The sequence below is a fragment of the Sabethes cyaneus genome, chromosome 1 (genome assembly GCF_943734655.1).
Source record: "Sabethes cyaneus chromosome 1, idSabCyanKW18_F2, whole genome shotgun sequence".
NCBI classification, from domain to species: domain Eukaryota; kingdom Metazoa; phylum Arthropoda; class Insecta; order Diptera; family Culicidae; genus Sabethes; species Sabethes cyaneus.
Window position 1 is genome coordinate 81,587,573 of NC_071353.1, and position 26,424 is coordinate 81,613,996.

The following is a 26,424-nucleotide window of genomic DNA, read 5'->3' on the forward strand; positions in this document are numbered from 1 at the left end:
ATTTCGGTATTGGCGTAGAAAATACCGGTAATACCGGTAAAATACCGGTATTGGCAGATTATTCGAAATCAATAGAAATGTCAACGTTTTTCATTGATTTGATTTGATTCTTTTGATTTTGAAACTTTAGCTTCAGTGTTATTGCTAAGCAAAGTAGAATTTAAACAGATATAATACTTTTAGCGATTTAATGCCCTTACTAGAACGAATTTTATTGCTAACACTTCCAACAATTGAAAAATATACTTCCGCTATCATCGATGTCTGGCGAATGGCTCTAAGCACATCAGGAATTTTCCTTTCATTTCTTCAAATTTATAGTAGGGCCTTTAATTATTTACAAAATATCTTGTAATGTAGCTTCCAGCATAATTAATGCCCCCGTCTCCTACAGCCTCTCCACAATTTTTTCTCCATCCCCAAACCAGAACTCCTGCATCCTCTTCATCATCGTTCTCAAATACCTTCTCTTCTCTGTTATCAATCCCACTATTCGAAGATAGTGGGATGCAGATTTCATCTCCTTGTTTAATCAATGTATCACACGAAAAACTTGAAAAATATTCCAAATTCTTTCCTGGCAGATCCTTTGATGGCAAGGATGCTCAAAAAGCGCGAAGATCCCCGTATTCTGATCAGAGCCCGGCATCGTCGAAACAAATAAATGAAGCTAACTTTCCCTTAGGTACCTTCGTGTCATACATGAAGCGACTTGTTTCATTTGTTGAACAGAACGTTTCAAGTTATCTTCAGCTTAAGCTACTGACTGTGTCGAATGACGACGATTGACAATCAGGCACGATTTGTCGATGTTGAGTAGATTAATCATAATATGCGTTAAATTGTAGGAAATGTTTCTCAAAATCAATTCAATTGCATTCAAAGTCTTGGCTGACCTTTTTCTGAATATTTGATAGAGAAATACAAATGAAACTTTAAAACCGGTCGTCACGATGAAGTGAAAAGCGTCATTGAAACGCTGATTAAAGCCAGTTTTGAAACGAGGCTGCGCTGCTTCTGTTGAAACTGAAGCTTCATTACTTCATCATTGAATAACAATTTACTATTGTAAGTGACGTTTCTGGGCCCTGATCTTGTTTCCTAAATTCGTTTTTTGAGAGATTCGAATAATTTGGTGGCTTTTGAATATCAAGTTGTTCAAGAATAAATTGAAACGCGACGTCTGGCTCATACAACGTCTGGCTCATTTTTACAACGAAGTTACTCTACTGTGCCTTAAACGGGTTCAAGAGCTATAATTATTTAATCCAAAATTTCACTCTCTTCATTGTTACTAGTCGAAGAATCTCGTCGGCATTAACACCAAGATGTTTTTCTAAGAGTTTTATAATCTTTTATCAAATTTAGTTCTTATTCGAATAAGGAGTTGTAAAAAAACAAGTAAATTGGAAAATACCGGAAATACCGGTTTTTTGCCTTTCCAAAACCGGTATTTCGGTATCCAAAAATTGGCCGGTATTACCGGTTTCGGTACTACCGGTACTACCGGTTAGACAGCCCTAGATAAAACACATACTTTATCAATAACGAAGCGAAGAGACGAACGTTCGAGGCGACGAAACGATAATCGAAAATGGCAGGCAGTCTTGATTTGTTTACACTTTTGACAGTAGTGCTAGCACCAACCAGATCAGAGAGTAATTGATCTTATACCGTGCTGCCAACAACACAAGTTTAATTAAAAGCAATTTGAGAACAGTTTTACTTGTTGTAGCCTAGGACAGGACATGACATGTAACTTCTTATTATTCTTGTTTATTGTTTTGGTGATTCCCTTTCAAAATTTACTACGGCAACAAAAAGTGTTTCCAAGAATGCAGCTGCAATTTATGATAGAAGCCACTTGTCCTAGTTGATCACTAATTACACAAAAATAGATCCAATCTGATCGAATAATACTTACATTTCGATTTAGTTTGTTTTATGTTAACACGCCACGATAAACAGACTCTTAAAAACCTAGTAACGTGAAAACCTTGATTGTTTCAGGGTTTGCTGTGGTTTCCAGATACACTTTGCACTTCCCTTGTGAATTTTCGTTTCTACAGTTGCACGCATGAAATCAGCCAATCAGGAAGCTGGCTCTTTTTTGACAGCAAATTGGCTCTTTTGCGATACAATGTGTCATGTCCTATCCTAGGTTGTAGGTTTGTAGCTGGCTATGATGATGATGTATAGCCAAATAGTGTACCGATTCAGCCAGGGTGTATGTTAAAACGTTCCGCAAGAATTTCGTTCGAATACACTCGGTTAATGCTAGTATTACTTATCAATTACTTATCAAACCTTTTACAGAAGCCACCAGACAAAATACGATACGTGGTTTTAACTCCTTGAGAAAGATGTTAAATACATCGAAACGTCGGACATAGAATAAATAAGTGTCGTTTTGCTTTGCCGTATGCAATGTTGCTATTCATCGATAAAAGTACTGATTCGGTTCGAAACACACTCAAAGGTGATTCCATAACGTCAAATTCTCTGGCAATGCTTTTCTAGCTGAGAATTATTTAATGAGAGTGAGAGAAAAGCGAATTACCACTCACTCTTTTTCATGCAATGATTTGATCGCTAGTGATGCCAATCAAAAACGAATACCTCGCATCGTGACTCATCGCGATGAGTAGCTATGATTTATCAATATTGGAAAACAGGCAAAAGCGCTATCGGATATTGAATTACACCGTCAAAAAAACATGTACCCAACATTTTATGTTGTTTTTTCAGTGCGACTATTAGCACCTGAGATACTTGGAATATACATTTTTGCGACATAATACATAAATGCACTTCAAAACATCAACGTTCTTCTACACCCAGAAGACTTTTAATCTCATAAAATTATTTTAACATGCTATTCATAATTTTTCAACATTCACGTTAAGTGCAGCACAAATCTTTTTTTCGTGACAATGACAAGCACCAGCAACGTTTGCAAATGTTTACAAGATACAAGCGATTTTTCAGACATGTTGGCAGAATCAAATTTTGAACAGTGACCGACGATATTTTTATTATCAGCCTTCATCGTTAGTCACACAAGAAGAAGATGTATTATTTTTCATAGGTTCGAATCTTCGAAGTACCAATTAATAATAATAATATTGCACCAGGTTTGCATTTCATTGAAACTAAATCTTGAAACCATTTTGTTTCGGCAAGTATATGTTGACGTTTGACAAGTTCATAATTATTATATGTGATACGAATAACGTTTTATATTTGAACGAGCAATATTTCTTTTGTAATTTGCCAAAAAATATGTTTGTTTACGTTTCATCGCAAAATACATTCTCGGTTGGATGACAGCGATTAACGATGATTAACGATAAATGTGAGACAGAGATACCGAGCGAGTATTTTCGTGCGTAATCAATTCATTTTTTGCTCACCAGTTTTTGCGTCGGCGATTCATCGCGAGCAATCAGGATACGATAGAGTTGCCAGTTGATAAGATTTCAATCGCTGATGAGCAGGTGATGAGCCTTCATCGTGATGAAACATTGGCCGTATGACTGTCCTGCCGAAAACATAAAGTTTGGAATCATAAACAGTCGATAGCTCCACTTCGATAATTATTATGAATTGTTTGGATTACTGATCAGTCGCGCAGTGCACCATATAAAATTGAGGAGTACGTATTTTTTCATACGCTGTTTTATTGTTAATACATTCGCATGTTTTATATCACCCCAAAATATTTTTCAAAAAACAATTCTAAAGTCATTTGGTTTTAATAACATTTCATAACGGTTGTAATAATACCACAAATTAATAATTCATTACGTGTAGTTTTATTGTGGTCAGTCGAAGACAAATGAGTCACAAAATATTTATAGCGGCCTATAAAATCCTACTGAAGCTGCATAAAACGAAAATGTGAAAATGGTTTTATGATTGCTGCAAAGAATCTTATTTTTTGCGTTATGGTTTTCAATGGCTGTAATAACTATCAATGCTGGCTTTATTATGGGCACTTGTATTACCGCGATAAAACTAATTACCTGTGCAACATTTTTTAAGTTAATTTTAAAGTTAATTAGATTTTTTAAGTTGCATTGTGCATTTCCAAAGGAAGGCGTAGCAATACAAAATTGATCTCATTATGCCTGCTTGTCAAACCGCAACAAATCTATCGGTTTTGCAGTGCTCCTAAAACAGTAATACTCTGACCAAATAGATTTATTGCTGCTATTATAAAGAGTAAGTAGAATTCATTACCGAAAACATATTTTTATGCCAGGCCATATTAATATTCAAGTATTTTTATTGAAACTCAAACAATTTGTTTAGGTATTTCATCGAAGTGAAGCATGCGTTGCAGAAAATAAGTTATTATGAATGGGTTTACGTGTCATACATAGCAGCTAGAATAGTTTCGCTGGAAATTGGGAAAAAACAATCGAATTTATTTTTGTTTGTTTGAGCAACTAATTTACTAAACCTGCACTGTTTTGAAGGCGCGTTTATTTTAACCACCTATCATCCCAATATACCGTAAATTTTCTAATTATTTACTATTTCATATATTTCACTCAAGTCGCCATAAAATACAATTGACCAAGATGATCTTTTCGTGGGACAGCAATTTATATTAAAGTTCATAAAGCAAACCGGCGGCTTTGAGAACAAATCGAAAAGCTTTCTTAATTTATAGTGTCTGCTGTCGAGTAGCGAAAATCCAATTGACTTTATAGTTGATTTCAGAGGAGCGTAATAAATCTAGGTACTTGCGTTTCACATTAAATCCTCTTGAAGAATACAGGAGCTGTATCCAAATAGTTTTTAAGCAGTTTTAAAGACCTTTAAAGAGTAGGTCACTAGGTAATAAAACGGTTTTATAACTGATGTAAGGAGATTGTGGGGGATTTTTAAATTTTATTAGTAGTGTTATAAATTTCGTCATGAAAATCGCTAAAAGAGTACAAAAAACATAAATTTTGACTCAATAGTATTACTTACAGCTCTCATTCAAGTTACCCGGATTCCATAAAAACTATGATAGAATTTAGTTCAGTAAAATTTAGATACAGAAGGTTTTAAAAATGTGGTTCTAATTCGTTCCTGTACTATGGGCCCCTGAGGTTCTAAGTAATGTTTTTCATTGATTTGTTATAGACTTTAAAGTTTATAAGGCTTAAAAGAATATTTAGGACTATAGTCGTAACAACAGTATAGAGATTATCAGAAAACTAATATTGTTACTTGGGAATGATCTGATATACACTCAAGTACTTTTTTTACACGGTTTAGTTTTTTGAGTATTAAGAACAGGGTAACTTAGAGACCTTTCATTTATTTCTCAATACATTTGGAAGTAGCTCGCCATTCCTCACGTAGATTGTAAATAGTTCCTTAGCTGCACCGTTTTCGAGTAATCGAAAAAAACAAACCAAAAAAAGACTTGAGTGTAGTCCTACGTCACCGTTTCGTACAACCCTTAGGGCTGTATACCTTGTAGTTTTTTCTGCGTCTCTCACACACGGTTGTAATTTAGCAATTTGAACCACCAGCTGTTCGTCATTGCCCCATCTCCTCCTTGTTGCACAAGCTTATTTTCAATTTATTAGTAGGGTAACCAACTTGATTTGGACCCCTACATGAATTGGACCCTTTCAACATATTTAGCCACATACCTAGCAGCGTAAAATTCGATTATTTTGATATAGTATATTCTTTGGAATCTTTTCTAAGCCTGAATGCTTTTGGATCACTTTAAATTACTTGTATTTAGCTAAAATTTACAATCATAAAGTGTATTGCCATATACCGCTCACAATCCGACGTAGGTGAAGAGGAAACGATGTTTGCAACACATTTTCGATTTGGTTTTAATAGATAAATCCAATGAATTTGTATTGATGAAATCAGTTAGTTTTATTCTGGAAGACGTATTTTATGTGGTTTCGAAGGTTTCTTCTCAAGATTTTAATTTAAAACCACAAAAAAAGTAGTGTCCAAATTGTATCGTAAAAATTTTCTTACCATCAGATTTTGGACACCCCTGTATTTTGATTTCTGGAAGCAGTTTGTTTACCTTTTAAGATTTAGTGGAAAAGCAAAATTGAATGTACCCGTCTATGCTATTTCTTCGATTAGTGATTGAATTGGTAAGCATTTTAAGTAAAAAAAATATTTATAACAATTTATTATTTAAAATATCTTGTTTATCAGGGAATACATCATGCAAAATATAAGTAATTCATGTAGAGTGGCACACTCGGAGGAATTAATGAGTGCTTGCAGGAAATCATGTACGGTGTGGCAGTTAAAACAGCATGTCGCCAGTTCGGTATTCCCAGATCGACGATCAAGTTTCGGCTAAGCAATCAATGCAAAAACCAGTCAAGACCTAGAACTGCTCTAGCACTTGATCATGCTGATGAACTTGAGCTTGTTGAATGGGTGAAGAAAATGGCTCGGAAGGGATGCCTGTCACTAAATACCGTAACATGAACAAAATGATTCGCAAATCGAGACATTTTGGACACTGTCTAAAATAAAGTGAAAGGGTCCAAAATATGAAAACTACATAGTAAATAAAAATGTCTATAGCACATTTTTATCGACAAATAGATGACCCAACAACACTTTGCCAACTGCTTAGTCTCGAAACGCTCGCTCAAAGACGGAAAATGCAGCAAACCACTTTTGTTGTTAAACTGCTCGCCGGCGACATCGATTGCCACCATCTTTTATCCCTGCTTGATTTCCGCGCATTGGGAAGAACCTTGCGACAGCGATCATTAATGCATCCAGGATTTTATCGTACACGCCATAGTTACAACCAGCCTATCGCCAGATGGTGCGCCTGTTTACTTCTGTGAAATCTGTGTTTGAGTTTGGAATGTCTGCATCCCAATTTGCTAACCGAGTGAAAGATAGAAAAGATTGAATATTATTTAATTATATTATACACTATGAATACACAATTCCTCCAATGTGGGAACCGTACCACCATATTATATTGGTTAACCAATTATGTTAGGAAAGACTTTTTCTTTAAAAAATTCGTATTTTCAATGATTCCAACTGTCACTGTCAGAAAAAATTAGAACGTTTCAATCATGTGGTGTGCTAATTCAGACAAAAAAATTAATTTTTGCTAAATACGCGTATGCTTACCCTAAATAATTATTAGCTTGATTAAATTTTCTGCGATATTTTACGTTAGCAGGTTTGATTGCGTATACTTTCAAATTTACTCGTTTTTCTTCATTTATTGTTATTGTTATTTAATGTGGTTTTAACCAATTATTTCTTTCTTTTTTTATGGCAAAAGGATACATTCTAATGGAACCGGATTTATCACCTATCGCTAGCAGTTTTTGCACTGGATCGTATGCTAAGGCCGTCGGAGCATAAGGAAACCCATGACGAAACGTCTGCAATAAAAAAATAATGTTAGAGTTTTCAGCAGTCACGACTTAAAATATTTAATTGAATAATTTAAAACGTATAGTGGTTTTGAATCGATTTTTAAGCTGGTTTTCATTGATAATTTTCCTGTCGTTCTGAAAATATTGTAACAACTGATTTTAAACACCGGGATTCCGATAGCTATTACTTACAGCTTCAAAGCTGTAATTTTATTTGAATTTTATATTTAGAATATTATTTAGAATTTCAGTGTAAATATAAAGAATTCCGATGACAACAGAATCGTTAGTTGGAGAAACCCCCCATGTGCTTTTGACACAATTGTAGGAAAATAACAAAAAACCCGAATTAATCCACCTAGCGGCGTGACCTAGCCTTTCTACTGCCACAATAATCATTAATAATCAGGAACATCTATAATTAACTTGACTATATTTTTACATATCCGTTCCGTATTCCTCAAAATCCTTATTTGCCAGTAAAATTCACAACGTATTGCGTAGAATAATTATATTTTCTTTTCTTGGGTGCGTAAATACTTGTAAGTGTCATTTATGTTACTTGATGAACACCTTATTTAGTTTTATAATCGGTCGGCCTTAACTTTCGGACTTCAGAGCCACATACGAAACTTGTTTTAAATTGACAATATGAAATATGTGTTCATAGCAAATTTTTTGATATTTTGATTTTAATACATACCATGCGTTCAAAAGATAGCATCTTTGAAAAACAAGAGTTCAGAAAAATTATTATTATACTTCGCTTTTGAAGAAAAAGGATATCGACAACAAAATGATTAATCTCAAAATTTTACTATTAGTTTGCTTGGCTTCAATTTTGCAATATAACTGAATCAGAAAAAATAACTGAATAGAACATTAGATATGAAAAAGAGAAATTGAACTTTTTCTTAGCTGGCGCTCCTTCAGATAATTATTTTTGCATGAAAATCAAAACTTAAGCTTCTTTTGAATGTACTTTCATGAAAAGATAGTCTTGATGAGCTTGATCGCATCGTTTTTACAATGTTAGAGGGTTAGGAAAGCAAAATGAGGTCGAAAAATAGTGCAAAAGCTGCGCCATAAACATGCTTGAGAAAGGGAAATATGATCGACATGATGTCCAGTGCTTGTCATTTTTGATTTATTTATTAAAACATGATACATGACATAAGACATCTTAAAGGACAGATGTCACTAACGAAAACAAATCTTACAAAATTACTACCGTGCAACGTTTACTTCCTCTTTTCATATAACATTTCCAAGCTCTAGTATCTATTGATTGAAAAGAGCATCTATTGATGCGCAAAATTTGTTTGAAATTTGTATAAATTTATTTAGAAAAATCAACTCACTAGTATTTTTAATCCCAAATACCACTATACCTACATGCTTAAATTAACTTCTTTTCTTCGCTTTTTGCTTTTCTTGTACAATTGTGAATAACAGCAAGTGAAGAAAATGACAATTGAATTCTGAAATCAAAGAAAAGAAAACACTTTTCGATTGAATCCCACTATTTAATATTCATTTGCAACAGATATGTAGTTCGCCTACGACGTGCAGGCTTCATCAGTGTCTTATTTCAAAGCGTATACTTACGTATCTGTCGCGAAAAAATATCAAATAGTGGAATTTAGTCGGAAAAAGTTTTTTCTTTTCTTTGATTTCAGAGTTCGTATTCCACGAAGAGGCTTCAAAAACTTCAGACAATTGACATGTTTCTCATTTTTCTTGAATTTCAATGCAAATTTAAAAAATGCAAATTATCATCACATACACACACATACGTACATACATACATACATACATACATACATACATACATACATACATACATACATACATACATACATAAATACATACATACATACATACATACATACATACATACATACATACATACATACATACATACACGCATACACCACATACGTTGAATACAATCAACATTTGATTGATACGTTTTGATTTCACACGTTTTAACGGTTTAATACACGGTGCTTAACACTTAAGCTTGAACTTAAACTTAAATTCAAACTTAAGTTTGAATAACTTTTGAATGAACCGTCCGATTTTAAATAACTTGGTTTCGTTTGATAGATCTCAGCAGCAATTTTCAAATAATAATAAAATGTGTGATGTTTTTCATTGAATTAATGCTTATATGTTACAAAAATATGTTTTAAATACTATTTTTTCACATTTCTTTATGTAACTTTCAAACTACATGCCCAATCGTCATGAAATTTGGAAGTTAAGGGTTTGCAAGGCTCCTATTTCATAAGCAATCAATTTGGTTCAAATCGGTTAAGGGACCTATGAGATAATGAAGTCCTTTATTTTTCGTATTTTTATACATAACTTTTGAACTAAAAGTCCGATTAGTATGAAATTCAATAGCGACCTATGGGACACCTAGACCTTTCGTTTGACACTAAGAACATTAAAATCGGTCCAGCCATCTCCGAGAAAAGTGAGTGAGATTGAAAGCGTAACATACACACACACACACACACACACACACACACACACACACACACACACACACACACACACACACACACACACACACACACACACACACACACACACACACACACACACACACACACACACACACACACACACACACACACACACACACACACACACACACACACACACACACACACACACACACACACACACACACACACACACACACACACACACACACACACACACACACACACACACACACACACACACACACACACACACACACACACACACACACACACACACACACACACACACACACACACACACACACACACACACACACACACACACACACACACACACACACACACACACACACACACACACACACACACACACACACACACACACACACACACACACACACACACACACACACACACACACACACACACACACACACACACACACACACACACACACACACACACACACACACACACACAGAAAATGCTCAGTTTTCGAAACTGAGTCGAATGGTATATGACATTCGGCCCGCAGGACCTTCTTTCCATTTCCGGTTTTCCAAGTGATTTCTATACCTTTATACTATATATTTATATAGTAGAAAGGCAAAACTGATTTTTTCGAAATATTTTCAACCCCAACTAAAAGGGATTTGTGAAACCAACCTTTTTCTAGAATTTGAGAGAAGTTGTAGGAATTTCCGAGGATTCAAATAGCATAGCATAGTTTGACCGCCCGTGTGTTGCCCGCGATTGATCTAGATCAGCTGAAATTGCACAAAGAACCATCAAAATGATGCTCGGGAATAGCAAATCATTCTCAGTGTACAACTTCTAATGATCCAAGTCTTTATAGTGATTAATAGCAAAGCTGGCCACGCCCATGCAGGTCAATTAAGGAAGGGAAAGAATATTAGACGGGCACTTGCTGCTACTAGAGACCGAGGAATCCTCTGCATCATCCACAAGTGTCACAGGAAGGAGTTTGTGTTAGTGAAGAGGTATTGATCTGGATCCACCGATGTATGTGGTGCGATCATTACGAACATGCGTACGGTGTGAGAACGACCATCTAATCATCGCAAGGCAATTAATGAAAGACTGACGCATCGGCATTTTTAATTCATTCGATTGGTTCAAAATCGCGCACGATAAATTGCCTGATACCGAAACACGTTTGATATATAGAGTAAGGAGGGGTAAAAGTGCGATTCAATGATTTATCAGTGCAGATTCCGAGTAAATTTTCTACATTGGCATGGATGGGTGACTACTTTAACAGCTTCAATCTAACGTAAACTTTGGTTGCTTACGAAGCACAGTTGCTGAATTATGTGCAAATGTTCTTTTAGGGCGGTTTTGATGTAATTTTTTGTTATACGGCAAATACGATATCAACAGGAGGATATTACTTTATAGCAGCGTTTTACATCACTAACATATCTGTTTTGAAAATACGGCGAAAATAATTTACAAAATATATTTCGTTTTTCCGTAATTTAATCTAACCTCGTCAAGCGCCTAGCGGGGTAAAAGTTCGATTCACGGACGGGGCAAAAGTGCGATTCATGGACGAGACAAAAATGTATAGCTAATTATATACAGCTTTAGGCACTATATCACAGATACTAGAAATGAAAGATCTGCAGAAAACTGTGTGCTCTACAGATGTTGGCCGAAGAAAAACAATGTGTTTCCGCTAGTGGGGTAAAAGTGCGAATCTGCACTTATTCAGAAGAAAGAAGAATTTATTTTGCAAAACACTATTACCACAGATGATTTATAGTTGAATGTGAAGACATTGAGTTACTGCATCACTATAAAATATATTATGTTGTTGTCCTTTTTTATATCTCACGAAAATTTATGACAACTTCAAACATCGCTCTTATGCTCCGCCCTACTCTAAGCATCAGGCTGACCAAAGGACAAACTTTGCTCAGTTCTTCGAAAACTACTATTCGTCGAACCAACGCGATATAACCTGCAAAAGCCGTCGGACTATTCTACATCGCGTACCTAACGACAGACGTAACAGTTCGAGATAAATCCGAGAATCACGCGTAATATTGAGTACCTCATTTAGCTGTGACTTGAGGTCTAGGCTGTTTTTGTAAATATATTAAACCGATCTAACCAACAGACACATTGCCACTCCATTCCGATTCCCGATACATCATCCGAAAATCTCTCACGCGGTGTTAAGGCACTTGTCTATAGTAAGAAGAAACGAATTATGTCATTGCCCACAATTGAGTGAAGTTTGGGAATGCTAATACGCGGTACTCATTTTAAATTAAGTGATTATTTTATCGATCCAGATCAGTTTTGGTACAGGCGATGGCACCGATTAATATTTAATTTAAATTCAAAAACTGCAAAACGCGTCCGAACCTACACAACTGCCATCCCTGGTTTATCAAATACAACGAATGCATTGAGTACCCCCCGAATATAAAAAGAGTATACTTAGCGTTGGCTTTCGAATTCGATTTAATTTTTATCCATTTCCTGCCAGGGCAGTATCCGAAGCATATACTTTTACCCTCCTGAGTTAAACGGCACCAGAATTTACATTTCGCACACTTTTTGCACTATCAAAACGCTAAAAACACCATTTTTTTTATGTATTTACACGACCGCTCAAATGTGCCGCCTAACGTACAAGCAGTGATGTCAGAACCTCTGTAGGAATTTCCGAGGATTCAAATTAGTCAAAAAATTATGAAAATTGAGTCTTGTCAAATGGTGCTTGTGGGGTTCCTCAAACAAACAATTCAATAGATATTTCTATTGTTTGTGCAAATGATAAATCTAGGTTAAAATGCAAGTTAGTTATAAGTATACAGTGGTCCCCCGTTCGTTTGAACGAATCCTCATGCAAACTAACGGGGTTAGCTTTTTATTTGAACAACTGGTAACCCTAAATATGCTGGAGCTTGTGTGAACTGGCTGCCCTATTCATTGTTATTGTTTTGATGGTTTGATTCAGTTGGCAGTTGCAAGCCGCAAATATTTTATTCTCCGATCAGATTTCTGCCATAATCGTTTGGAAAACGCATTATAAAACAGATTAAACACGCTAGATTTGTTCAAACAAATCGTGTTTATGTGCATTGTCTGCATAAGCAAATGATGTCATATTGAGAATGACATTTGAACCATTTTTAATTTGCACGTCGTGCAAACCAACGGGGTTTAAATTAAAAAGTGTTCAGATTAAAAACGGTCAAACGAACGGGGGTCCACGGTATTGCTCAGGCTACCGCTTAATTTATTTTGGCGATGACGGTGCTTTCAGTGGTCGGATATGCAAGTTTTTGACTGCGTTTCGTTGTTTGTAAGCAGTTCTGCTTGGTTGATATATTTGTTAGTCTAAAACTAATGTGGTTACGAAATATTTATCATGCTCATGCAAGAGGAGAAAATAAAAATAAATGACACAGTCAGCTCCAAAATCCATCACCGTCAACTCGGGAGCAGGCAAAACTGCTGGAATATCCCAAAGATAATATGGCGTGAGTTATCAAAAAATGCTAGAATATGAAGTATTCCACCACGCACACATATAAAGATTTTTTAACATTAGCTGGGGCCCTCACTGAGGCTGTTTACACTAGGAATAATATCAACAACATTAAATTTCAAACCCACAGGATGGGCTGTCAAATCGATATTAAAGAAGCAGATGGACTCTTGGTCGCTGTCACCTGTACAACAACAACAGAAGAGGAAGAAGAAATTTCAAACTACCGGATCCTCTCCTCCACTCTTTGCTCCCCTCTCACTCCTACATAAACGAGCCCCAGCTAATGTCATTCTCGTTACTGACAAAACCGCAAATTGCTTCATTCTCAATTACCTTTTGGCAAGATCTGCATAGCTTGCTGCCATTGCAATAAAGACGTACCTACTACAATAATACAATCATTGGCGGAACTAGCGTTCATTTCTAGAAGGAGCTATAACCAGGGGCTTAGTCCCCCTACTAGTTCCGACAATGGATACAATGACAATGGAGTTCATCCCAAAAGAATTGAATCCACCAAATTATTCCCAGTTCCATCCAAGAGATGTATTGGGCGATAATGACGCGGAAGCTGAAGATGAAGGGAGCATTGGGAGATGATAAATATTAGTCAGATATAGAATTGGTGAAATTGGCAGATCTTGACTAAACAAGGTATGCGTTAGTTTATGAGCGGTATCAACAGTAAAGTGAGATAATTCCTTCGAATTAACAATTAATGATTTGTTTCAGTTTTTTCATGAGATACGATGTAAATAACTTTGTTTCGTCTTTAGGAAGTGTTTCTATTGAAAGTATAGTTAAACAATATACGCTATCGAAAGCGTCCCATTTCTAAATGATCTAAGCTTTAGATTTCATGACTAACAGTAATAAGTCAGACGGACAAATTAGATGGTGTCGACTAAGGCTCGAGGACATGTCAGAAACGACTATTTCCTTATTCACGTTAACACTCTAAATAGAATCTGTATATGGTCTTCGCTTTTGGAGTCTAAGAGCCGAAATTCGTTTTGAAATGGTGTTATGAAAAATGTGTTCAGAATAGATATTTTGGCATTTAATATTAATATCATAACATTCTAACCATTTATTCAAGAGTTATCATTTTTAACAACAAAAATTTAGGTAAATTACAAAAAAAATTATTTCCGGCGAAAAAAATATTCGCGAATTTTTCTGTTTTTACTTTTGAAGGATAAGGTCAACTTGAGAAAAATGGATGACCTCAATATTTTTCTATGAGTTTCTTTTTATTTTTATTTTAATGTGGTTTTAACTAGTTGGTCATTCACCACGCTATTTTTCTATGAGTGATTTAGATGCTTTACTTCAATTTTGTGATTTAACTAAATTTAAAAAAAAAATATCTGGGTAGAGCGTTTGACATGAAAAAAAATAAGACTACCGTCATCCGGGGCGAGATTGTGCCAAAAAAGCATATACTTTTGTTCTTTAGCTCAGTATACACACAATTTATGAACTAAGTTGATGTCAAACCTGTCAATATATACTAAATTGTTCAATTAACAACTACCGTAGAGATGGTTTAGTTACAATGAAACCTAATTTTACTGGAAGTGCATGAACTTCTCTCATCTCACCCCTACTAGGGGGTGACATTGTGCCAAAAACATAAAGTTAGGCTAAAAACCTAAACAGTGAACATTAGCATGTTTATAAACAATGCACTTGGGGCCGTCCATGAACTAAGTGGACTCTTAGGGGCAGGGGGTCGGCCAAAAACAACGCATCATACAAAAAGTATGAACGAAAATAACCCGAAGAGGTCTGAAATAACTAAAAATGAGTTCGTAGTCAATTGACAACCTTTATATAGCCAGTAGCGTTTCTAGGGTTAACATTTGCTATCAGACACCTGAGAAGACAACTCAGGGAGTGGGGTTTGGTATCCCGACCCCCTACTGGGGCGTGAGGATCCAGACCCACTAAAACCCTACTCGAGTCTCCAGCTTCAATCCCCCCTGGAACCACCTTATGGTATTACTTCAGGGAGGGGCTATTGTGCTTAACGCACACTCTTAGATAACTACTGGACTATGGTAGTTAGGCTGTTTATTCGCCGTTGATCGGCTTTCCAGCGGTTTTGTAGCTCAAGTACGATCTGGGTAGCAGCCGCATTGACCGCACCCCAGACGCCCGAGCTAGAACACATCCTTTGGACTAAGTTATCCGGAGTAGTGTCCTGTCCGCTAACTGCCATCATGTTGCTTCTCGCGCCCGCGAAACGAGGGCATATGAAGAAAGCATGTTCTGCAGTTTCCTCAACCTCCGCGCATGCGGGACACTCGGGGGACTCCGCATGCCCAAACTTGTGCAGATACTGTCTAAAACAACCATGCCCTGACAGAATCTGTGTCAGGTGGAAGTTGACTTCGCCATGGCGCCTGTTGACCCAACCGGATAGTTCTGGGATAAGTCTATGTGTCCACCGGCCTTTTGTGGAATCAGACCATGCCCGCTGCATGTGATTATCGAGGCCGATGTTGTGGTACTCCGTATGCCTCTAGTTCCACGTTGGTTGAAGCCCTCTACGTCCTCGCTGATGATGATACCAATAGGCATCATACCCGCTAAGACGCAGATTGCGTCATGTGAAACTGTGCGATGCGCACTCGCCACTCTTAAGCACATGAGACTATAGGTGCTTTCCAGCTTGGCTAGATAGCTTTTGGTACCTAACGCCGATGACCACACCGGCCCGCCATACCTGAGTATGGACTGAACCATGTTGACTAAAAGCCTTCGCTTGCTGCCATATACCGCAGAGCTATTAGACATCATACGAGACAATGCTGAAATAGCTGTGGAAGCCTTCTTGCAGGCACAGTCGACGTGGCTCCCGAACTTGAGCTTGTCGTCGACCATGACTCCAAGGAGTTTTAGGGACCGCGTTGACGAAATAGTGCAGTCCCCGACGCTGATATTTGCTTGCTGCACCGACTTGCGGTTGTTCACCACCGGTTGTAGGTCCAGTTTCCTGGATCGCATCCAATCTTCAACAATGCTTATAGAGTGGGCAGCCGTCAACTCAACCTCTCTGATAGATTCACCGTAGACTTCCAAGGTGATATCGTCCGCAAAACCGACAATCACCACCCCTACCAGGAACTTTAGCTTCAACACCTCGTCATACATGACGTTCCACAACACCGGGCCCAGTATGGAACCTTGCGGAACCCCTGCGGTGATTGGAACGCATTTCTGGAAATAATTTTCCAGAATTCTGTACAGCGACACCGGCACTTGGACGTTCCGAAGCGAGCTGGCTATGGAGTCCAAGCTAGCGCTATTAAACGCATTTCTCACGTCGAGCGTGACAACTGCGCAATAACGAATACCTGTCCTCTTGGGCTGGATTGCCACCTCGGCTGTCTTAGTGACAGACAAGATGGCATCCACCGTAGATTTGCCTTTTCGGAAGCCGAATTGGTTCCTTGACAGACCGTTTGTACCCTCCGTGTACTGTACGAGTCTGTTAAGGATAACCCTCTCCAGCACCTTGCCGGCAGTATCGAGTAGACAGATCGGCCTATATGACGAGGGGACACCCGGAGGTTTTCCCGGCTTCGGCAATAGGACTAGGTTCTGTCGCTTCCATCTGTCCGGGAAGTGGCCAGCTTCCAGGCATCTATTCATTACTGCCCCGAATAATTCGAGAGCCTCTAGAATATCCGCTTTAATGGCCATATTCGGGATACCGTCTGGCCCCGGTGCCTTGCTCACCTTTAGGGTTTTAGCGATATCAATGAGTTCCTCGTTCGTAGCCGTCACTTCATCCCCGACCTCCAAACCGCCGTCGCCCACGTTACTTTGGATGTTCGGCTGGGCGGCCGACCATCCTACGCTATGGTCTGAGATACTGGAACGTCGGCCGTGGGACGACTCAGCGGCCTGGGGCCAGGGCCTTGGCTCGTGGCTCGGAAAGAGGCCCTCGATGATCCGCTTCAGCATCTCTGGCGATTGCTCTGAGGGCGCCATCACTCCCTTGGTCTTTGCCATTACGACCCTGTAGGCATCACCCCACGGGTTCGCATTGGCACTAGCACATAACCTTTCAAAGCAGGCTCGTTTACTAGCTTTTATCCCACTCTTAAGCGCTGCGCGTGCAGCAGCAAGTGCTACTCGACATTCAGCCCTGCCTTCGTCCGAACGAGCTCTTTGCATAATTCTCCTCGCACGAAAGCACGCTCCGCGGAGTTCCGCAATTTCATCTGTCCACCAGTAAGCCGGTGACCTGCCATACCTATGTCGACCTTTCCTAGGCATGGTAGCGTCACATGCTCGCGACAGTACCTCAACCAAATGATCAGCGTTCGGACCGGGCATACCGCGATCACCGCACTCTCTCCGGATCGCTTCCACAAATACTTCGGGATCGAAGTATGATGTCTTCCATCCACGGGTGGTTGGAGTGTTGGCCCTACTCGCCGCCTGCCGCCTTGTTATCTGACCGATACCATAGCGGACCGCCTGATGGTCACTGTGAGTGTAGCCATTGTCTACCCTCCAGTCTCCTATCAGACCAGGACTGCCGAAAGTCACGTCGATGATAGACTCCGCACCGTTCCTACTGAAGGTACTTGTGTTGCCAACGTTGGCCAGATCTACGTTAAGCTTTGCCAGAGCTTCAAACAGAATCCGATCCCTATGGTTCGTGCGACGACTTCCCCACTCTACCGCCCAAACGTTAAAGTCGCCCGCCACAACCACCGGCCTTAAACCAGTCAGTACAACTGATACTCGGTCTACCATCCGCGTAAACTGCTCGATAGACCAACTCGGCGGAGCATAACAACTGCAGTAGAACACTCCACCCACTTTGGCACCCGAAAATCCCTCGTCTGCAGTTGACACAACCTCCTGAACCGGGAACCTGCTTGTCGTCCACATAGCCGCCGTCGCAGACCTATCCAAGACCCAATTGCCGTTTCCGGCAGGGACGCGATATGGATCCGAAATTATGGCAATGTCTATTGCTGACTCAGAAACTGCTTGATGTAACAGCTGCTGAGCCGTGCTGCAGTGGTTCGGGTTGAGTTGTGTCACTTGCACTATGAACGTGGCTTAGTCGCCGGCACACCCTCCGGGCACCTTGGACCTCCCGTTACGTGGTTTGCGTCCCGTTTACCGGTACAGATCAGGCACTTGGGAGGCTCCGCGCAGTCCTTTGCTTTATGGCCAGCACTGCCACATCTCCTGCACAACTGGCTGCTATCTGACCCCTTGCAGTTCCAGGCTTTATGTCCATGCTTGAAGCACCGGAAGCAAGCTTCCGACTGTTTGAACACGCTCAGTGGGCATACCGACCACCCCACTTTTAGCCTAGCAGCTTTCAGGGCTTTGTTTCCGTCAGTCAGCGGAAGTCGTATGGTGGCTACCTGGGTCCCGGCCGGACCCTTGCGTAGGCGAACCGCCTCGGTTGCCACCACCACTCCACTTTGCTCTTTGAGAGCTTGTACGACCTCGCACACTTCGGTGATCTCGTCCAGGTTCTCAAGCTGGAGAGTCACTTCTGATAGAAAAGAATAGAAAAACTACAAGGTATACAGCCCTAAGGGTTGTACAAAAGGGTGACGTAGGACTATATAAGATCATTAGATTAAAGACTAATGTAAATGCAGTTTGGCATATGTATGTTTATAAGAATCTGTGAGTGCCATTGTTTAAGTGAATGTTTAAAAGAGAAGAGCGAAATATTCAGATTCAATTCTTCATTGAATGCAATGGTGGCTTTGAAAATACGTGGACGAGGGTTCATAAGTACAACGCCTGCAACCATTGAGACATAGATTTATTTTAAAAATCACTCGTGTGCATCATCAATGTTGAAATAGTAATGAATGACCAGCCCAGATTATTGTATTAAATATGATTATGCGTAGCTTGACATGTTTCAATAATCTTACTTTAACTCGCTTGTGGCCTTTAAAAGGGCCATTGGTTACAAATAACATTAAAGCCAAAGCACGTTCATCGCAAATCTAACGTGCCATTCGAATGTCCTTCTCTTTTGACATGAATGGCAAAAGGCACGTAAGTTAGCGGCGTCGATTCACTGCCTTTGCTCCGAGAAAGTTTTACCAGTTTACCTTCACAGTAGAGATGGTCGGGTAGCGGAAAATTTGCCCGAAACCCGCACCCGTACCCATACCCGCCGGGTTCGGGTCGGGTTCGGGTATTGAAAAAAATAATTTGCGGGTTCGGGTCGGGTACGGGTTCCTGATTTTTGTTTTTGAAACCGGGTACGGGTCGGGTCGGGAATCTCTATTGACCACATTTAACACTAAAGATGGTCGGGTACCCGGGCCCGTCCCGTACCCGACGGGTTGCGGTCGGGTTCGGGTATCAAAAATAATAAACTTGCGGGTTCGGGTCGGGTATGGGTTTTTAATTTTTTTCTTAATCAGGTACGGGTCGGGTTCGGGTATTCAAATTTTCATACCCGACCATCTCTACTTCACAGCTTACCGCTTGTTACATAGCAGAAAATATGACACATACGCAAAAATTTCTGTTTTATTTGTATGAGAATCCTTATCCTCCTACCACAGGGGTGAGGGGTCTCAAACCATCATAAAATAAATTCACGCCTCCAAAAACCCCAACATGTTAAATTTGGTTTCATTTGCTTGATTAGTACTCGAGTTATAAGGAATTTTGTATTTTTTTTGGTTGGAAGCTCCCCCCACCCCCTCTTAGAAAGGGAAGGGGTCTCATTACACCATAGAAAAAATTCTTACCTCCAAAAACCCCCACATGCCGAATTTGGTTCCTTTTGCTTAGTTCTCGAGTTATGAGGAAATTTGTATTTCATTTGTATGGGAGCCCCCTCCCACTCTTAGAAGGGGAAGGGGTCTCAGTACACCATAGAAAAAAATCCTGTCTTCTGAAACCCCCACATGCCAGATTTGGTTCCATTTGCTTGATTAGTTCTCGAGTTATGAGGAAATTTATGTCTCATTTGTATAGAAGCCCCCCCTCTTACGCCTTCCTTAAAATTGCTCTCTTATCCCCTCATAAAATTGCTGGTCATTTTATCTATCCAACGACATATAAATTGTTCAGTTTCACTTAGTAGTTTAGTAGTTATTAGCATTTGAAATCTTTCATTCAAACGTTACACTTCTATTTTCGTTTTCACAAAGTGCTACCCAGTCCCAGTATAGTAAACAAAGACGTAGTCCTACGTCAAAAAATAAGCGGCGCCATCTTTGGAACACTGAAAAAAATACTCTTGAAAACTTTTTCGATTTTGACGTAGGACTACGTCTTACGGCAAGTTTTGAGATAGGGTATCATTCTAAAAAATCGAAAAATGCGAGCGTCACGAAAAATGAAAGGTTTTGAGCGCTAATAGCTCAGCGGTTTTCCAATCGATTTTCAATATTCTTACACCAATCGATTGGAAAATCTTCTAAGAATTGACCCAAATAAAGAAAAGTGTGGATTCTTGATGTTGAACTATTGAAAAATTGAAAATAATGCACCTATGTTTTACCAGAATTCTCGCTTCGTGATTGGTTGTTGGAAATGACGTCATCAAAGTAGAAACGCGGTTTCACGCTTCGGCTTATAATTCAGTCAATTTTCAATAGATTTCCAAGATATTTACACCAATTGATCGGGAAATCGATTGAAAATATTGAAAATATAGAAAACTATTGATTTTGTTTTTGAAATTGAATTTGAAAAATTGTTGTTTTTGAATTGATTTTGAAAATTTGAATTATTTTCATATTTTTGCCTTTCCTCGTCAGTGCTTCTCTAGCACGGATGACAGAAATATATACGAAATATATATAATATATAAGCTTCCTTATGATTGTATTTAATTTACGCCCTATAGAATCCGATCGAAAATTGTTGAGCTTCAGCTGTTGCTGCTTTCCATGGATAAGGCAACGAAGACATGCAAATTCACCAAGCGAGGTGTTGGAGCTGGAGCACTCAATGATCGCTGCCGTGATGGAATATCTGGCGACAGGAGCTCTGGAATTGGGAGGATATATGCTGCTCGCGACAACGAAACGATCAGAATTATCGTCACTTGCAGCTGGCCACCCGCAACAACGAAGAGTTGAACAAATTGCTGTCCCGTGTCACCGCTGCTATGAGAAGTGTCTTTCCGAACATCCAAACTGTTTTGTTGCTGCCCAAGAAGACGGAAAAGAGGGCTTAAATTTCCAGCATATCACGTCGAAAAACCGTTCTTTTAAGAACGAAACATGTGTTCATGAAGATTTGAGGAATTTTCGCTCACAGATTTAAATTCTATTTAAGTTAGATTGATCTGATTGTTCGCTTTTTTCAAATAATTTTAACCGATCACCTCTCGCGCTGCTGTTCGCTTGTTGCTGCTGGACGCTGGTTGCGCTGGTTGCAGCCAACAAATATACTAGCTCCAAGTAAATGTGTTCGGCCAAGCGTCAAAATAAATGAAATTGGATTTAATCAAATGAAAGAGTTTTAGTAATCTTTTGCATCTTAGCAACACAAATTTATCCATACAGTAATAATACGTAGCGTAATTTTTCTTTGGCAGCAAAAGGCGAACGGCTCACAGGTAACTTTGCTCTTTTGTTCAGACTGAAATTGAAATGCTCTATTTTTTATTTCACGTAGATGATAGAATGAAGAACCATAAAAAATGGGTGTGGTCGTTTCTTGTCGCTTGCTCTGGTACATAACACGTGGTAAGCCGGCGAACAGCATTATTCAAACGCTAGCTGAGCTAGTGCCAACATCGTTTGCCAGGGCAAACGGGAGTCACATTCGACTCGTGTTTCGTGTTCGTGTTCATCGGCGGCTGACCGTGTGACCGTATGTTGGAGCTGAAGTTCCATTTCGCTGCCGTGATGGAATATCTGGCGACAGGAGTTCTGGAATTGGGACGACATATGCTGCTCGCGACAACAAAACGACCAGAAGCATGAAACATCCCACGTCACTTGCAGCTGGCCACTTGGAGTGGTATTTCATCGTGATTCAGGACCACACACGAACGGTTTCGTTGATCGCATAGCTGCTGAGGCTTTCCGGTCGGTCCGTTGCAACAAGCCGTGCATCGTTAGCGGTTATCGGTACTCCAATTTACCGAACAGAGAATTACGTTAAATGCGTTAGTGCAAGTTTATTGCAAGCAGGAGTTATGATAATCAAACAATCGGTTCTTTTAAGGGCCACACAACGATTGAAGAGTTTATTATATTTTCTTGCCCAGTTAATACCATAATTAACACAGTCAACGAGGGAAAAGTTGAATTTTTCGCCATTGCGGACGACCAACCAATGACGGTAATAAGTTTTCTGGTCACGGGTGATATTTTCTGCGACTTCCAAAACGACTGCAGGTTGTAAATGCTTTATCCGTGTCCTTTTGTAAGCCGCAGAAAAGTTGCGCAAAATTTTCAACTTTTTGAAAACTCGCGCGTACCGTGTACCGATTACCAGAGGAAAAGCACTATTCAACGTAGAAACATATCATACAAATTTATTTACTGTTTGGTTTAGTTACTAACTTGGTTTCGTTTTAATAAAATAGATTCAATCAATTCATGGATATAACTCCAAAATCGGTTGAGGATTGAATGTATACAATGTTTCTACTTTGATGACCGTTACGGATGTAGCTTGTATACATGAAGAATCGTACTATTATATACATGGACTCATCCTACTATCGCTACAAAGAGACTTACGTGGTCCTACGTCACCTATGCGGTCGTGTCTTGTGCACAACCCCTCTGATTTTTTTTACTGTGATATTCGCATCAGAAAATTTCCAAAAAACAATGGAAATATGTCCTGCAGTGAGTATAACATCTGTGTTTTATTCAAATTTTTATGATAATTGGTTTCGGAGTAAACTGCGAAAAATGAAATTCACTCTAGCCGCCATTACTGATTCAAGATGGCGTCTAATAATCTGAAAATTTGCCAAAATGCTCCTCAGGTCAAGTACTTTGTTTGAATCATTGCATAATTTGATTAGGTTCGGGGGCATTTTTTGTATGGAAAACCGGCTAGACCCTTTATATGGAACTTTTCACCACCGATATCTGCCGAAGTTGGAACCGAAATCCGAAATGGTCGATTGTAATCTACTCGTTGGCAGGCTGGATACCTTTGTCCAGCTGAAATACAGGCTCCCAGCAAATCATCGACCGTGAGACCACTTCCGAAATGTTGATCCATTTTCCGGGATGTGTGAAATGGCGTCTCCCAGCAGTCTTCTCACCAATCTCGGAACATTATTGGAAGGTGCGGCATTTCAACTGGATTCTGGCATAGCGATTCACTTCGCGGGAGATGTTTCCACTAAATGTAGTTTTCACTTCCGCTCTCTAATCGATCAGGACCACACGGACAAAAAGATTTTTAACATTAATACGTGAAACAACTTCAAGAGTGAAACGGGCGAAACAACAAATTGAAATAATAATAAGCTTAAAAACCAGGGGGTAATTCCAGTGTTGGCAGCATAGTGGCATAAATATCGGGAATAAGTGAACTTTAATTTTAAAAAGGGTGTAATTCTTTTCTTTCAGTTTTTATCGCTCAAATGAGACTTTTTATTAATTTCCTCTCACATATCAATAGATAACTGATCAAGCCATTGTATTCGAAAAGAAAATTCGATTTATTTGGTAGAATATTAAATTAGGATTTAAATTTCGAATACCAATCTTTGAATTCAATTTACTCGATTTCACCATATTGGCTGTTAGGCCCTTTTCAAATGTTAGTCGAGAATAAATCAAACCAATCACTCTATTCGCTATGACGGCGCCGCAGTGGAGACTCCTACATTAGTTTCGAGTTTGCGTGAAGCAGAATAGCGATTTGTTAAAGAGGGCAAAAGACAGAATATGTCAAAAATAATTTTCACGCATTCAACTACGGGCAGTTCTGTATGTGGAAAAGAGGTCGTGCGGTGCCGTCATAGCGAATAATAGTCCATAATATATACTATATAATTTTCTCTACGTCATGTTCACATATAGCTTACTGTGCCTATCGGATTATTCGATAGAACGAAAAAATCAGAGGGGTTGTGTACAAGACACGACCGCATATATAGGTGACGCAGGACTACGTAAGTCTCTTTGTAGTGATAGTGGCATGTATTCTATTCATCTTGCATCTTGCAATCATTCAATTCTTCATGTATAGATGCTATATGCAACATATATACACAGACAAACAGACATAACACTCGTTTTCCATTCATCGTACCGATTAAACCGTCATTTCAAATTTGGGCTTAGTTGGGAATGTCTCCGTTTTGGTCAAACTGGCGCTTTTTGACGAAAGAAGGGGAATTCCCCATAAAAGATACTTACTACTTCGAGGGATACCCATGTTGCTATTTGATATTTGGGAATGTCGATCATAGATGGCGCTAGTGTTCAGGCTAAATGTGAGGTACGATCATTTTTGCTGATTTTTCTTCCAAGAGTTATGTCTGTTTGTCTGTGATATATACATGCTACATGCGTTGTATGTAACATTTATCAAAGTAGTAACATTGCATACGTTCAATTCTCAAAAGATTGTTCATTTGAAAACAATTTAACAAAATCAAGAACACAAACTATTGCTTTCCTGCTACCTTACTGAAATTAAAGATTGTTTTTATTATACATGGTTTCCCACGTTGAAGGGATTTTACCAATTCAACCCTATTTTATCAACAGCACATCTTTTCACTTAACTTCTAATGAAACGGCAAGCATGCGTATTCATACAGAGTCGTATATTATAACCGAACAGTACAGCTGTAGCACATTTTTCCAACACAAATATCAAGTTCGCCGAGGTTTAATCGTCTCGCAGTAAAGAATTTGCGATCTGTTGGGACAACGAACTTGTGTCATTTTTTCTGGTACACTTCCCTAATACAGACATCAAATTGGACTTGGTTTAATCGCGTTCGTAAGAAATCTGTTGGCACGAGGGGGCTTTGTTACTCTTTCTGGCGTACTTCCCAAGCAAGGACATCAAAATGGTCTAGGTTGAACCGCGGTGTTAAGAAATCTTGTTGAAATGAAGAAACTGTCACTTGTTTTGGCTTACACGCTTAAAAAATTTAACCCGCGAATGAATAAGATTAACTCAGAAATGAGTGACTTTCAACTCAAAAATGAGTAAAAACCGACTCACTATAACAAAAAGTGGAACAGCCCAAAAATTTGAGTAATGGCAATTTCTCAATTCTGAGTAGTTTAGGTCGACCTCATAACTGAGTTAAATTTACTCGTGGTTTATGTAAGTACTACTCAGTTTTGGGTGAAATGGCACTCATTTTTGAGTAAATATTGCTCATTAATGAGCTTCTACGGTGGAACTCATAAAAGGAGTAAGAGTTACTCAAAATAGTGTGTAAAATATACACATGTTTTGAGCTGTTCCACTTTTCGTGAAAGTGGGTCAAATTTTTTAAGCGTGTACTTTCCAAGCACAGATATCAAATTGGTATAGGTTTAGATCATCGTAAAGAATCTTCCAACCAATCACGAAGCGAGAATTCTGGTAAAACATAGGTTCATTATTTTCAATTTTTCAATAGTTCGACATCAAAATCCATACTTTTCTTCATTTGGATCAATTCTTAGAGGATTTTCCGATCGATTGGTGTAAGAATATTGAAAATCGATCGGTAAACCGCTGAGCTATTAGCGCTCAAAATCTTTCATTTTTCGGGACGCTCGCATTTTTCGATTTTTTAGAATGACACCCTATCTCAAAACTTGCCGTAAGACGCAGTCCTACGTCAAAGACACCAACACCGGAAGTGCGTGAAAAAAGCAGTGCCATACAGGTACATGACTGTCCATTTATTCTGGAAGACATATACGATGACTCAAAATTAACGTTTATAGATCACTATTAACTATTATCACTATCACTATTATAGATTGTATTAACCTTCCTAATGCATTAGAAAAAAGTTACA

The 26,424-nt window shown here is 38.9% G+C and overlaps 1 protein-coding gene across 2 annotated transcripts in view; it reads right to left on the reverse strand.

The window, feature by feature from the left end:
• The window catches only part of LOC128732919 (syntaxin-binding protein 5), a 1,693,445-nt gene that overhangs the window by 1,519,468 nt on the left and 147,553 nt on the right, over positions 1 to 26,424 (reverse strand). Inside the window, exon 1 of one of the 2 annotated variants that reach the window (XM_053826374.1) lies at positions 3,414 to 3,474. In XM_053826374.1, coding sequence (XP_053682349.1) covers positions 3,414 to 3,436 — 23 coding nt within the window. In that variant the 5' untranslated portion in view covers positions 3,437 to 3,474. Of the gene's footprint in view, positions 1 to 3,413; positions 3,475 to 7,333; positions 7,407 to 26,424 lie in introns of those variants that run through there. The other variant, XM_053826373.1, reaches the window with a different exon arrangement.